Source organism: Hippopotamus amphibius, chromosome 5 (assembly GCF_030028045.1).
Source record: "Hippopotamus amphibius kiboko isolate mHipAmp2 chromosome 5, mHipAmp2.hap2, whole genome shotgun sequence".
Classification (NCBI taxonomy): domain Eukaryota; kingdom Metazoa; phylum Chordata; class Mammalia; order Artiodactyla; family Hippopotamidae; genus Hippopotamus; species Hippopotamus amphibius.
Window position 1 is genome coordinate 6,426,662 of NC_080190.1, and position 14,850 is coordinate 6,441,511.

Here is a 14,850-nt window from a genome sequence, read left to right on the forward strand (position 1 = left end):
GGGAAAACCTGCACCCACGCCATGAGTTCCCCTTCCAGAAGCTTCCTCCTGGGGTGCCAAGGCTTTGTGGGTGCTTACTTCAGTCCTTTTCCTGCTGATTTCACTTTTGCAAGCTGTATTAGGACATTTTGGAAGAGTTTGGGTGTTTGGCCTAATTGGAATGTTACCCAGGAAAGCAAAATTCAGCTGCACCAGAAAAATCTAGTAAAGCATCTCATGCCTTTCATTTGTTAGCAGTGATGCTCTGTGACTCTTTTCAGCCCTAACATCCGCAGAGGTTGTTTAAAAGGAGCAGCTCCCCACCCCAGCTCATTAGAAAATAGGCAGGGGGGCTTCCTAGGTGGCGCAGTGGTTAAGAATCTGCCTGCCAATGCAGAGGACACGGGTTCGATCCCTGCTCCAGGAAGATCCCACATGCCGCGGAGCAACTAAGCCTGTGTGCCAAAAAAAAAAAAGAAAATAGGCAGGATACAACTTATAAATATATAAGTCGGGACCAGTTGTTGTCCTGAAAACAAAATCTGAAAGGATTATAAGACCATGGTGAACTGTAAGGTAAATTTTAGAAGAACCAAAGATAAAAATCACCTGTAAACATACTGTCATGCAGCTATTTTCGTCTTTGCGTGTGCTTGTGTAGTTTTCCTGTTGGAATATAGGAACGTCCAACAGAGTTTCAAATATTAGAAAACGTCTTTATACTGATTGAAGAAGGTCCTTTCTTTTCTTTCTAGTGGAGTTTATTTCCAAGGGACCACCATCGGCATGGCGCCCATCATGAGCATGTGCACGGCGGAGCAGTCCGGGGGAATCGTCATGGTAAGCCAGCAGCACCACGAAGCCGACAGCCGTGTCCACACCTCCTTCCCTTGATGATTTCCCAGGAAATCTCTCCTTTTATCAGACTTGGTCAAATTACGTCCTTTTCTTTAATGCTTCTTAGATATAATTCTAGCTCTAGGTTATGATCTTCCATACCCAACAGTATTCTAGGGACTGTTTATAAAACACATCAGGCTGTACACAGGAAAGGTGAGTTGTAAAAACATCTTAATGAAAGCCAGTCTACACCTTTTACGGAGAAAAAGTTTCAAGTGGGATTTTGGTCCAAGCATCTGCATCCAGGCGTTCCTCCCGGCTTTGGGATGAGCCAGGGCACTGGGGCTGCCCTCATCACTCAGCTTCTGGGATGGGCTGCGGTCTCACCAAATACTACCTTTAGAATGGTTTTCTGATGGTTCTGCCTCCAGGCACAATAGCCAAAAGTCTGAGGTTTTTAACTATCTACCGCTGCAAATGCTTGACATACCTCCTAGCCAGTGTCCAATTTGTCTTTATACGAACCTTATTCTTGGAAGGCAGAGACCTAGGTTGGTTGCTTGACAAGGATCATTTCGTCACATATATGTTCGTAAAAGGAAATAAAATGGGGAGACTGTTTAGGACTTGTTTCTTACGCGTGCAAGAGGGAGGTAACTTTGAGAGGCTCCCCTTCATCCGGTAATTAAAGGAAGGCTTTTCACCCCGTGCTGTTGCCGTCCTTGATGGGAAAATGCAGTATCCCCTTTGCACCCGCCCTCAGACAGGGAGTGTCCTCGGAGAACCATCCCGCCATCTCTGTTAAACAAACAGAACCTTGCCCTTCCAAGAAACCACGGATTCCTCCACATTTTTCAGACAGAACGGTTGTGAGTATTCCGTTGTATTAAAGGGTTGAAGGAGTAATGTTCTGCTGACTTTTATTTGCTCTCCACCTACTGCCCAACCCAAATAGTGAATATCCACAAGGGATATTTTCCTCCTCTCTGGGTGGCACTGGTAATTAACATAAACATGCACTAAATATGTAAGCAGAGGAGGCTGTTTGGAGGGGTGGTACCCACCCAGTGAACTTCTGGCTTAACGGGCTGCCCTCTGGTTTTCTTTGAACCTGGAATCCCTGTATGTGATCTCCACCATGGAAGTCACTGGAAAGTTTGGGTTTTGTTGGTGCCAGGTTCATTTCAAGTCAGATCCCAACTGTATTTTCACAGAGCAGCCTGTAAAGTTTTAAGAGGGAATCATTTTCTGTTGCGTGGTTCCACGGTCTGTCACTACTGAGTTTGCTGCTTAAAACTGGCATAAATATTTTTTAGCGCTGAAACTGAATTCCTTACGAGCATGGCAGGTTCTGTGGCTGTGGCATGTTTAAAGGTTCTTATAACTGATCTGATTGTATTAAGCAGCTTTTTTAAGGTCACATCCTTTATTCTGTTTCCATGCAAGCATTTGATCAAGTTTCCTTCTTTAAAAGCAGACAGGGAAGCCTATTAAAAAAACGGGGTGAAAACGAATGTGGGAAATAGAAGCAGATACATGTACTATAGTAGGAAGCAAGTCAAGAGCAAAGTTAATCAACAGGAAGTATGTTTGACGGGCCGGCCAGCAGTGAAGACCATCCTTAGGCCCACTCCTTCTTTACTCCACATAGAAGAGAAGCATCATGTAGGCTGAAAGTCCACAGCTCCTTTAGTTTCTGTAAAATTCGTGACATCAACCAAGTCAACATCTTGACCAGATCTAAAACATCGAGACTTTCTCCTATTGTGTCTCTAAAGTTGAATTCGTGGGTGTTATGTACGGCCATGCCTCTTTCAAGGACCCACAAATCTAAGAGGAGGGAAATCATGTCGCAAGGAGACAGGAATCGTAATCACATTGAAAATTTGAGTTTTGTACTGTTTCTCTATTTTTCCAAGATGGAGCAAATCGTTAATTTTAGTAACTTCAAGCCACACCTTTGTATCTAACTGGACTAAAATAGTCTTGGTTTGGGGATAATGCCAGAACTAAAGAAATAGATTTTTGTCTTATTAGAAAGGTAAACTGTTTATCAGGATCTCTTAAGAAACATTCTGTGTATAATCACCTATGCGTGAAAGAATGTGAAACAATTAGGCAATTCAAGACAAAACCAAGATGTCCAGTGATACAAAAGAATCTGATGAAGAGTTATTTTTTAAGGATGAATTCCTTGAATTTTGCGCCAAAGCATGCTAAATTCAGATCCCAGCATTCTTAGATCGAAGAAAACTGATTTCCTAAAACATATTTGTGAAGCTTCCTACAACAGGAAACTGTAAAATCTAAACAAAGTTATTAAGAATTTCGTCTATTCTGAGAACAACGTGGTTCCTTGACGTGCCACTCTTTTCTAAGACCAAGGGCCAGTGAGAAAGGGAGCTACAGCTGTTACCGACAGCAAACCTATTAAATCTTACATGAACACACCTATATCAAGAGGTCCCACGAAGATTGTGTGTGTGATGCATTCTCTAAAGCACGGTATCACTGCCTCCAGGAAACCTCTTGGGTAACCTCTTATCCTCTTTCCTGGGTAGCACAAAGCAGGATTCAGTGTCACCTTCATCACTCGGTGGTGTGCAGGCCTTTGCAGAAACACCAATCACGGGCACCATTTCTTCAAATCACAGTCACTGATTCACTAACTTTAGTTTGTTAAAGTTGAGTAATGATATTTTAAAAATTAATTTCTAATATCTCTTTAGCCAAGCCATGCATGCGCTCCACTAAGTTAGGGTGGGCAAGCAGTGCTTGCTGAGTGGGGAACCTGCCTTCCAAAACCAAGCAAAAGGCTGAGTGAACTCCCAGCAGCAAAAGTCAGAGAATCAGGATCCCTCCATCCATTTCCAGAGTCCACCTGACAAAACAAAGGGCCAGCAAGAGTAAGGCATAACTGGATTACAATCTTAATTCAACGAGTCTTCAAACAGATTACTCAATGTAGTTAGCTTTTATGGTGAATTCTTATGAAGTCTGCAGATATCCTTCTCTACCAAGTAGACAGCAAGAGACATACTCAGTAACAGTTGCTCAGATCTTACTTAGACTGTACGAAGTCTGCTTCCCCTATGGACTTTATATCAGCATCATCTTAATTATGGGTAAAACGGTACTTTTATCACCCATGAAGGAATGAGCTGCTTCTTTCTATGATACAGGACAACCTTTTGTTTCCTTCGATAGAATGGTGTCTTGTGAGAGATTGTAGGAGGCAGGAGGGAAATGATTGCCTTGATTATTTCACGTAAAGACACAAGGAATCCTATAAGGATTCATGAGGAATGCATTTCTCAGCAGAGGGGGCCCCAAACTAGTTTAATAAAATAGGTCACATCTTTTTTTAAGTTTGAACTAAGTAATGGGTCTCTATCTTGATTCCTTATAGGAGATTGGATTCCGTCAGATGTTAATGAAAGATAAATGTCTGGGGGACAGGGTTGGGGGTGGGGGGACTGGGAAAGAGGCCAAAAAGATGTGAACTATACATTGTGCTCTTGTATTTTCTTTGAGGACCATTCTGACAGTCCCCTTGGTGCGGCCGTGACCCTGGCACATGAGCTGGGACACAATTTCGGGATGAACCATGACACACTGGAGAGGGGCTGTAGCTGCAAAACGGCTGCGGACAAAGGAGGCTGCATCATGAACCCTTCAACCGGGCAAGTACTGATGCTTCCAGCGGCTCTCAGAGTCGGGCTGCAACTTGAAATGTGTATCGGGAATCAGCTGGGCAAAGGGCTCCCTGGTTTTCTGGCCAGGGCGCCCAGGGAAGCTTCCAGAAAGAAATTCCGTGAACTGTGCTTCTCTGAGAGAAGCACCCAGGTTGCAGAGCCCAAGGGCGTGAGGCCTGAGCTCCTCCACGAGAAGTGGTGAGCACAGATGCTGTCTTTGTTTAGAGATTGAAAATTACCCTGCAATCCCAGCACGTGGTTTTGATTTGCGCCTACAGCTCCATCTGGGCCTGGTAGAGCCTCCGGGCAGAGTGGGCGTGGTGAGGTGGGTCCCATGTGGGGAGGCGTGTCATCCCTCCGGGTTGCCCCTGGAGCAGATCTGAAGTGTGTTAGTGGCTTGGGGATTTGTAGGGTCCCCACCTCTGATACCACATCCCCTTCTCAGATCTTAAAGGTTTAAGTGAAGCCACTTTTCCGTTTCGGTCAGTTATGTCATTCTTCCTTATTTAATGCCTTTCTGAAGCTCTAGACTTGGTTCACCCAGAAAAAAAGGAAGACAGTTTCATTACTGGAGAATTCAGAGCCGGTGGAGATAGATGCAACTTGGAGTGACTATACATTCTGATATGTCCCTACACCTGTAAGGGCCCCTCCCAAACTGGAATGTTGTGCTAACGGAGGAAGGTTTTCATTAGTGAAGGAAAACACGCACTTGTTATGATGCTGGTTCTTTTTTATACCTTGAGACCTTCCTAGTGCTTATCTTTTTTTTTTTTTTTGAGAGGTTTTTTTTTTTTTGGCAATTCAATACCTTTTATTTTCTAGCTTTATTTTATACATATTAGCTTATATATGTCAACCGCAATCTCCCAGTTCATCCCACCATCCCTCCCCCCCCACCAATTTCCCCCCTTGGTGTCCATATGTTTGTTCTCCACATCTGTGTCTCTATTTCTGCCTTGCAAACCCAGTGCTTATCTTTACAGCACTTCCTAGGCCAAGTCAGCTCTCTGGGTTTGCTGAAAGGAAGCACTGGGAGCGGAAGCAAGTGCCGACGGGCATCACATAGACCGGCCTCCGTGAAGACCTGCAAGGGGGCAGTCGTGGTGTGTGGGGGGCACTTGCTTAAAGAGGATTAAAAGTCCCGGAAGCGGGATGGATTGTTATAGAACGTGGTTATGCTTTTACAACCAATAGCCTCATGGGCCTCCTCTCGGATGGCTTGTAGGGCAGCCCTGCACGGCTCACATCATGGGCGTTGTCATTTCATGGGAGCTGGTCAGTGAGGCATCTTGTCCCAGCAAGGTACCGCTTCTCCTGTCCATCGCCACCCTTAGCACAAAGCCTTCAGGTGTGCATTGTTTCTGCTCGAGGTTCTGTCTTAAGCACAGTTCAAAGGACTCACCAAGACCTAGTAGAGGAACTTGCTCTCTAGGTCTGTGATGACAGAAGCCAAGAACCTGAGGCAGAAGTGAAAGTATCTTAGGCTGAACACCAACAGGAAGTGAAATGTTGCAAAACTCTAAATATTGATAAGGGGAGCTTCCCAAAAGGGAGGCACATTGCTCTGAGAAGTACTGTGCTCCTTGTCATTTAAACTCCCTGGGCAGGGGCAAAATAACTGTTTGTTGGGTATTTGAGGCAAAGAATTCCTTCTTAGAGGGTGAGGTTGGGCCAGGGCCTGTGGATATCTTCTGCTTTCAGTATTCCACCAGCCCAGATAGGGTCCAGCATCTCTGGCAGCTTGCTGTGTGAATCTCTGAAGATGAAATTGGCAGGAAGTTGACGTGAAACTGAATGGTCTTTGTGCTTTCTCATCCTTGATGAGCTCAAAGTGGCCACAGAAGATTCACTCTGTGCTTCATCTCCCTGATTATTAAATAGGCACAAACACACCAGACTATATGCCTCCAAAAGGTGTTCTCAGAGACTAAGATTGTATTGTTAATCAATACTGTTAATGTTTCAGAACTCTTGATTAAAGAGGCAAATGGAAGACAGAAGAATCTAGTTTGGGAATACTACACTGCGATTGAAGAGACCTGACAGCCTCAGTTCTGACACTAGTTGTTTTTTGTAAAATAGGCAAATTAGTAACCTCTCTGGCTCTTATGTTTTTATAAGTAAAATGAGTGAGTTAGTCTTTGTCTATTTTCCTTCCTTCCTTTCTTCCATCAATCTATTCATTATTCATCTTGTTTGTCCTTCTACCCATCCATCCATCCATCGGTCCATGTTTTCATCATTCCATCTACCCAGCCATTCATTCATCCACCCAATCTTTCACGTGTTTGTTCACACATTAAACAAATACTTTGACCCCTGTGTTTGTTGTTGTGGGGAATGCACAGGTGAGGAAGACCCTACAGCTCTAAGAATCATACAATTCTAGAGGCACAATAGCAAGGCATTGCTTTCTGGTACTCTCTGTAATTTCGTGTACAGCCCTTCAAATTGGAAAGTCTTCGTGGCAGTGTTTAAGGATGCTAGCCACATTACCCTGGAGATATTTGAAAATCATAGGTAGAAATGGTATTGTTAAGAGCTCAGCAAATCACTTAAAAAACTTTTTTTTCTTACCAGGGGTTTGCTAATAGCCTTTCCTTGATTTATACCTTATTAGCGATTTCTAAGTTTCCTCTTTTGCTGAGCTTGTGCTTTCGCATAAATCTTTTCTATTTGGTTCTCATTTATGATCCCACATTCCTGTCCAGAGAGTAGTGTTTTTAATTTTCTCAGATGGAAAGAAACTTCCTAAGCAAGTGGGTGAATTAATCACAAAAGCCCACAGCAAGGGGGAGGTCAAGCTGTTCCGGCCACCTCAGTCATCCATCACCCATTGTAGAATTTCCAGGCTGCTTTTAACCTCCAGTATTATCTCAACGTGGTCGTTCTCTTACCTCATAGGGTCCCCATGAGATTGGGAGAGTGAATTAAATGAGAGCATATGTCTCTGTAAATTGTAAATCACTCCACAAATATATGGAGGTATTATTATTATTATTTAGCTCACAGGGGCCTTGGAACCATCGAAGAGTTAAAGGCTTTTTTTCAGAATTCCTGCTCGCAGTTGCTGGAAAACACTTCTAGTGCCATATCAGTGCCCAGAGCTCCTGTGTGAATGGCTCATTTTCAACTGGCCCACGTCCAAACCTTCCTCCCGACTTCCTCCCCACTGCTGGTTCAAGTGTTAAAAATATGATTTAAGTCTTAGCCCCAAAGGTGACTTACAAAAAGGTGAATCAGGGACTGCTTTCATGATATGAAAGTCTCCCAGAGTCAAAAAGAATCAAGTATTGCAGATGGTTTAAAGGAAAGAAATGCATCCCTTAATACCCCTTGTTTATTCTTTATGGAAACATTCCAGGGACTTCCCTGGCGCTCCAGTGGTTAAGACTTTGCCTTCCATTGCAGGGGGTGCAGGTTTGACCCCTGGTCGGGGAGCTAAGATTCCACATGCCCCACAGCCAAAAAACCAAAACATAAAACAGAAGCAATATTGTAACAAATTCAATAAAGACTTTAAAATGGTCCACATCAAAAACAATCTTAAAAAAAAATTCCAGAATCCTAACTCTGAAATTTCACCAACTGCCATCATCCATGAATTGGACCCAAAGACTTGAAAATACAAGGATGGAGGAGAATTCTTTTAAACACGGGTGTCATGGCTTCAGTTGCATGTTACAGGAATAGTTCCGGGGGGGGGGCAGTCCTTACAAATTATAATCATTAATTACTCCAAGTCTTTGAGTGTGTGAGAGTGTGTGTTTTATGTCTTTGGATAGTTAACATTAAGACCTGTCTTGGAAGTTACTCTTTGGCAAAAGCAATATCTGGGGATTCGTGTGGTAGTTTGAACTCAGTTGAGTCCATCCATTAATGAGCTTCTTGGTGCACTTGGTCTTTCGGGGTTGAGGACGAAGCATGCTACATTTATGCGAGTAAGAAAACGTGAATAATTTGAGCACTTTGGGAAAAGAATATTTAGCATAATAGTAAGTGTCACTTCCTAGAGTAGGAAAAGGCAGCATTAGCATTCAGAAATTACCCTCAGAGCTTCCTTTTCTTTTTTGCGGAAAATTTTCTGTTACAATGAAAGTTGGAGTCATAGAGCCGTCTCGTGAGGGGATGCAGCTGGATCTAAAACACACGGTAACTCAGCTCCTGCAATGTGTTACACGCTTTGATAGATATTGGGGTTATTTCACCCGTGAACAGGACAGACCCTTTTCTTGCCCTCATGGAACTTGTGTTCTTGTGGAGAAGACAGTCTTGAAAAACAGTAAATAAAAAACTGCAGGTTGAAAGGAGTGCTATGAAGGAAGCAAAGAAGAAGATGGAAAGGAGACGCGTGAGCTAGGGGACCCGACATTAATTAGTGGTTTGGGGAAGACCTCTCTGTGGAGGTGACGTTTAAGCCAAGACCAAAAGGAAGAGAGGGATGGAGAACCTGTGGAGATGGAAGGGCGTGGGCTTGGGGTGGGGGGAGGGGAGAGACACCATGCGCCAGGGCTCTGAAGGGGGGAGCATCACTGACGGGAAGCCAGTGGCTGGTGGGGCTGGATCAGAACGGGGCGGGGCTGGGGGCAAAGTGGTGCTGATGCTACTGGAGAGAAAGGAGAGGCCACAGCAAGCAAAGCCCACACCATGGTAGGAACTGGTAGGAACATGGTTTTGTCTCCAGGGCAGGGAGACATCACTGGAGGGTTTTAGGTGGGGCAATAACATGATCTCATTTGTCTTTTAAGAATTCTTCACTTTTAAGATCACATAGCATCTGAGCTATTGTAGTTTGCCAAATTAAGGGGTTTACTGTCTGTAAAAAAAAAAAAAGTCAGGGGGAGGGAGCTTCTTGTTAAAAGAGAAATAATGTATTACCTCTAGTTTTATTTTAGTGTAATTAATAGGCATTTGGAACCCATTAAGGAGGAGCCAGCACCAGCATACCAGGTGGTGGACCACGCCACACCCTCACCTGCTCACCTCACCAGTCTTGTAGACTTGATGTCAAAGGTTCTTTTCTGTTAGGACTTCACTTTGCTTTTCCTTCAGTAAGATTCTTTCAGAGCTGTACTTCCGAGAGCCACAGAAGTGCACTTCCACAATTTCCATGTATGTATCTGAAAGGAATTGGTGCCATGGTTTTCGTGCTGATGCTAAGATGGAGAGTTTGGAGCTGTTTGGGTTTTGTTTAATCCAGACTGGCAAAGAATGTGCTGCCTGGCTGCCAGCGGACAGTGGAGGGCAGTGCATTGAGTGCCCAGGATAACGTGGGGCCAAGAAAATGAGGGTTACCGCTCGCTCGCCAGGGGTGTAGATAATTTACATTCAGCTGAGGTTGGGCGTTCAGGAATAACATCTACAACTGGATCAAATAACCACGTCTAAGGTAAAAGCATTGCCATCCCACTTCCTCAGAAGTGTGGATAATTGGCTCATTCGATTCCGTATAATTCAGTTCAGGAAACATTCACTGCATACCTCCCTGCTGCACAGCTGTCTGGACGTGAAGCACAGCTGGATGGCCTTCACCCAAGTTCAACCTTCGCTCATGGAAACTGAGAGGACGTGGGCCCTACCTCCAACTCAGGACAAGCCAGCTGCAGGAAACCGGGCTGGGCAACCAGTTATAGCAAAACCACTCATTTACTCAACTAGCATTTCCAGGGTACCTGTGCGCCAGAGCCTAAGGAGCAGAGTGGGGCCACAGACACACAAGGTGGAAACCGTGACTTCTAAGGCCTTATGTTGTGGGGGTGGGTCCCAGGCACAGAAACTGGTGATCACAGACTGGAAGCTCAGGGCTCTGATACAGGACATTTTGGGGCACCATGAGGCTCACTGCAGGGGCACCTAATCTCATCTGTTTACACAGTCGTGGGTATCATAACATCATCTATAAGTATTTCAGTTGTGCCTCTAAAAGATGAGAAATTTTTCAACATTGCCATAATAACATCTCCACCTTTTAAAAAATGACCAATAATTCATTGTGAACAAGGAGCAAAGGTTGGAAGGGGTGGTGAGCAGGGAACATTCTGGAGTAAAGTCCAGTCTGAACCCATCCCGGAAGAACTGCATAGGGTTAGGCAGACCCTCCTTGGGAATTCCTAGTTCATGTTACAGGGAATTTGGTTTTATTTTTGAGAAGTCCTCTATCTGAAAATGTGATTTGAGAAACTAAAATCAACTGTACTTTTCCGTGAAAAATTCCCAAGTTTCAGATGTGGTAGGAGTTGATAGAAATTCGACGCATCTGGAAAGTCTATACCTTTGAAGAACTTGCTTTCTTGAAAAAAGTCAGTGCAAAATATATATAAGTAAAACTCACCCCCTTTTGAAGTTTGAGGATCTGAGGTCATGAAATACACTTATTATAAAGGGATTTTGCGAGCATGCGATTGGAGAAAATTATTTCCCCATATAAGTTCATTTGAAGATGATTATTCTTTTTCTCAATGAAAAGTTTAAGAAAGTCTTTACTTCCTTCTTCAAAGTGGAAGTAGGGGAAAAAAAATGGAAATCTTTATCCAAGGAGTAAAAAAAAATAAACAGCAACAAAATGAGGAACTCTAGTAACCTGAAAATGCTACAGGTCAGAATCAATTTTCCAGCCAGAGTAATTGAGTTGGCTACTTCCCGACCTAACCATAAGGGGGAAATGAACTGGCAGGAGATATTCCTTACAGCAGTTCAAGAGGACTCCTCAACACAGACCATGTTCTTATTTCTTCTCTGTAGGATTAGGTATTGCTCACTGGAAAATGAAGGGATTTGTCTGTAATTAATGCAGAGTTGGGATAGTACAAGTCACTGCCCAAGGGCATGGTAGGATGTCCTCTTCTCTTAAACTGGACACAAAACAGAGGTCAAGCTAGGGAGACTGGTCTGTGTGGCCACTGCTCCTTGAATATCCAGTTTGAGGGAAATGAATGGAGGCAAACGTGACTTTGACCCTAGAGGTTACTGGGGATGTATCTTTCATCAGTCAAAGGTGTGGGGTGAGTGTGGTTATACCCATTTTAAAGATGAGCAGCTGCAGCTCAGGAAGTTAAATGAATTGCTTATGTTTTCAAAACTACCCAAATGGAAGGCCCAGGACGTAAGGCTGAGTCACCAGGAGCCAAGCCCCTGACTTTCCACCTTCCTATTACTTATCGCAAATAAAAATGTGCAGCAGCTGTAAACCTCAGGAAGAGAAGGGTGTCTGTCCCGGGGAACTGGTCAGAGAAAGATGGGCTGGCTTCCCACCGCAGGCTTCGAGGGAGTTCCATGGTCCAGACTGAGGCTGAGGCTGGGCCACCCTGCCTCCTGGAGGTCCTCACCGTATGGAGGTCACCTGGGCTGGGTTTGCCATGTTTGGACTCCATGCAGGGACTGAAGCCTTTTCAGTACAGAGCCTTGTCCCTGTGTGACTTCTGGGAAGCAGGATGGCTGGCCCATTTTTAAGACATTTAGTTCTGCAAATCTCCTTCAACTTAGGTTACAACAGCAGAGAATTATTTCCTGTCATTGCTCGTTAATGTAGCATTTTATTTGTGGTAGAACATGTGTGAAAACATTGCTGCTGAAATTCTGCCAATCCCTCCCCCCTTCCACACACACACACACACACACACACACACACACGGCTTCCTCCTTTCCCCAGGACTTGTGGTACAGAGGCCACGGTGAGAGGTCAAGAGCAAATTCTGGGCCTCTCTGTGACCAACAGCATTCAGAAGGACCCACTTTAAGCTCTACTGGGTCAGGAATTTTGTCTGTTTTGTTCATTGCTGAGTCCCCAGCACCTAGAACAGTGTCTGGGATATAGTAGATTTCAATAAATACTTTTGGACTGAAAGGATGGCTGGGTGGGTGGATGGATGGATGTTGGATGGGTAGATGGGTGGATGGTTGAGTGAGCTGATAGCAGATGGATAGATGGTCGTGGGCAGCTGGGTAGATAGACAGACAGATGGGTGTTGCCCCCACAGTCAGATATGTGCAGAGTGAAGCCACATTTCACCTTTCATGTAATGGCTAGACTTCTAAGGAGATGATTCTGAAGCCACTATTTTTTTATACTATACCATCTGCTGCAGTTTTGTCATTTTCATTTATTGTATATTCCACATCATCTACAATGGAGTTATGATAACTCACAAGAACAGAAACAATACAATAAAGAGAAAAACAAAATAAAAAAGAATAAGGACTGAGAAACCCCCGGTAAATAGGAGGCTGAGTCCTTTTTTTTTTTTTTAAACTCCATGGACACCAAGGAGCAATTTCCTTTTAAAAGGTGGAGTTCTTCCGGAAGTGGCTTCTCCTGAAAGCCTGTGCTTAATTTAGCTAAAGTAGGAGCTGGGAGGTTGTAAGAATATGACCCTGTAGACCTCCTAGATTACTCTTCAGTTTACAAAGAACTTTCACATCTCCTTTCTCATTTAATTGTCACAGTTCTAAGAGGAAAGGGCAGATACAATCACCTCCGTCATACAGATGAGAAACTGAGGTTCAGAAAGGCCAGAGGCCCCGCAGTTGGTTAGGACCAGACTCAAGATGTCAGTCCACAGCCTCTGGCTCCTGCCTCTAGCCTATTCCCTGGCCCCTGTGAGCAAAGGACCCTTCAGTTCCCAATCCCTGGCGGGCAGCGGGAGGGTGAGGGGGACGTGGGTGCCAGTCTTGAGTTGCAGGCTGCCCTGATGGCTACCCCAGCATCAGGAGCTCAGTGAGGTAAGAGGAGGGCGGACCGGACTTCAGCCCTCGTTGGGTGGCTGAGAAGCATCTACCATGACCACCTTTTCTAGCATATTTGATTGACAGCGTCTTCCCTGTTACAGACTTGCAGAGCCAGCAGATGCCACGGGCGGCGTGATCTATACTGGTCTGTCCCCGGGGGCAGGAGGGATGGGTGGAGTTATCTCAACGCATAAACTGCCCTCTGTTAACCCCTGGGTCTGTTTACATCTGCCAGAGCCCCATCCCACGCCAGCCCCGGGAAGAGAAGCTGAGAAGGGAGTCTGAGACACCACCTCTGATGGGCTGGGCCCCTTTAATGTGGTGCTGGGCCCCTGCCCTGAGTCCCCTGCCTTTATCAGAGCACAGACGTGAAAGGTCTATTTTCTGGTAACGCCTAGAGGCCGCCTGTGCACCCCTCAACAGGCCAGAGCTCAGTTGGTCTCCTTTATTAAAAATTCTGAGAAATTACATTTACACTTTAATTGGTTTCCGGGGAGGAGGAGCAGAGGTCAAAGTTCACGTGTTAAAGACGTGAATTATAACGTGCTGCCGATGGCGCCATCCTTGGCCGCAGGTGTTTGCTATTAACAATGGAAATGTCCTACCAAGGACGTTTTTGATCACGCGCTCCTGGCCTGGTGATTTCCTCCGCCGTCTGCGGCCCATCTGGCAGCCCACGGGCTCAGGCGTTTGGTCCTAATGCAGTCACTTTGCATTCCTGTGGGCTCTGCCGGGGTTCCGTTCTGTTGTGTCAGCCTGCATGTCCAGGGTCACGCCGGGTACCCTTGGCCGGGCAGAGGGTGGCTCGGGCCCACGGCCACCTCCCCGCACACCCGGGAAAGCCCCCCGGCAGAGTCCCGCGCTGTCCAGGTGGGCGAGGCTGCCCTCTGCCTGCAGCTTGTTGAGGCCCGCGTGGGCTCACAACCTCCCTGAGGTGTGTGCGTGCCCTCAGGTGTGCTCCATAAACCCCAGTTATCTAGCCACCATTTTCACAGCATCAAAGCCATGCAGGGAGATGCTGAAAGATGCCCTTGGGGTCGCCGGCAGGACCGTGGGCTTCGCTGTTACCTTCCGGAGACCCCAGGGAGCGTGAGGCGCCTGGACCCCCGCCCGCCTCCTCCTGGGTGCTGATGTGGCTCTGGGCCATTTGTGCCAGGTCACACCTGAGGCTGCCCTGAGGCCCTGGCCCTGGGGGTGATGCCTGGAAGCCACTGGCGGAGCTTCCTGACTGCCCTTGAGGCAGGGTGGTTGCGGAGGAAAAGCACAGGCCTTCAGGTCAGAAAGCTGGGTTTTCAGCCCTGACCTTGGAACCAGAGGACTGTGGCAAGGTGTCTAACCTCTCTGCACCTCAGTTTCCTCATCTGTAAAATAGGAATGATATAATCTGACTGACCAGGTGGTCAATGCGCGAGGACGCCCACCAGGCTTCTGGTGCACAGCAGGGCCTGGCTCAAGGATGGTAAGTGCTGGTAATATTTTCCTTCATTATCCTGAACGTGCGGGGTGAGATGAAGTCAGAAGCCCCTGAAACAGGGTGACCTTGGGCTGCACCTCAGTCCCGCCAGGCTGCCGACCACCAGGCCAGTCCCTACGGGTGCAGACACCACCA

General features: G+C 45.9%; 1 protein-coding gene across 1 annotated transcript in view; it reads left to right on the forward strand.

Moving 5' to 3' along the window:
• ADAM12 (ADAM metallopeptidase domain 12) overlaps window positions 1-14,850 on the forward strand; it is a 352,080-nt gene that overhangs the window by 269,159 nt on the left and 68,071 nt on the right. The window contains exons 10-11 of the mRNA XM_057734683.1: window positions 735-819; window positions 4,354-4,502. Coding sequence (XP_057590666.1) covers window positions 735-819; window positions 4,354-4,502 — 234 coding nt within the window. The remainder of the gene's footprint in view (window positions 1-734; window positions 820-4,353; window positions 4,503-14,850) is intronic.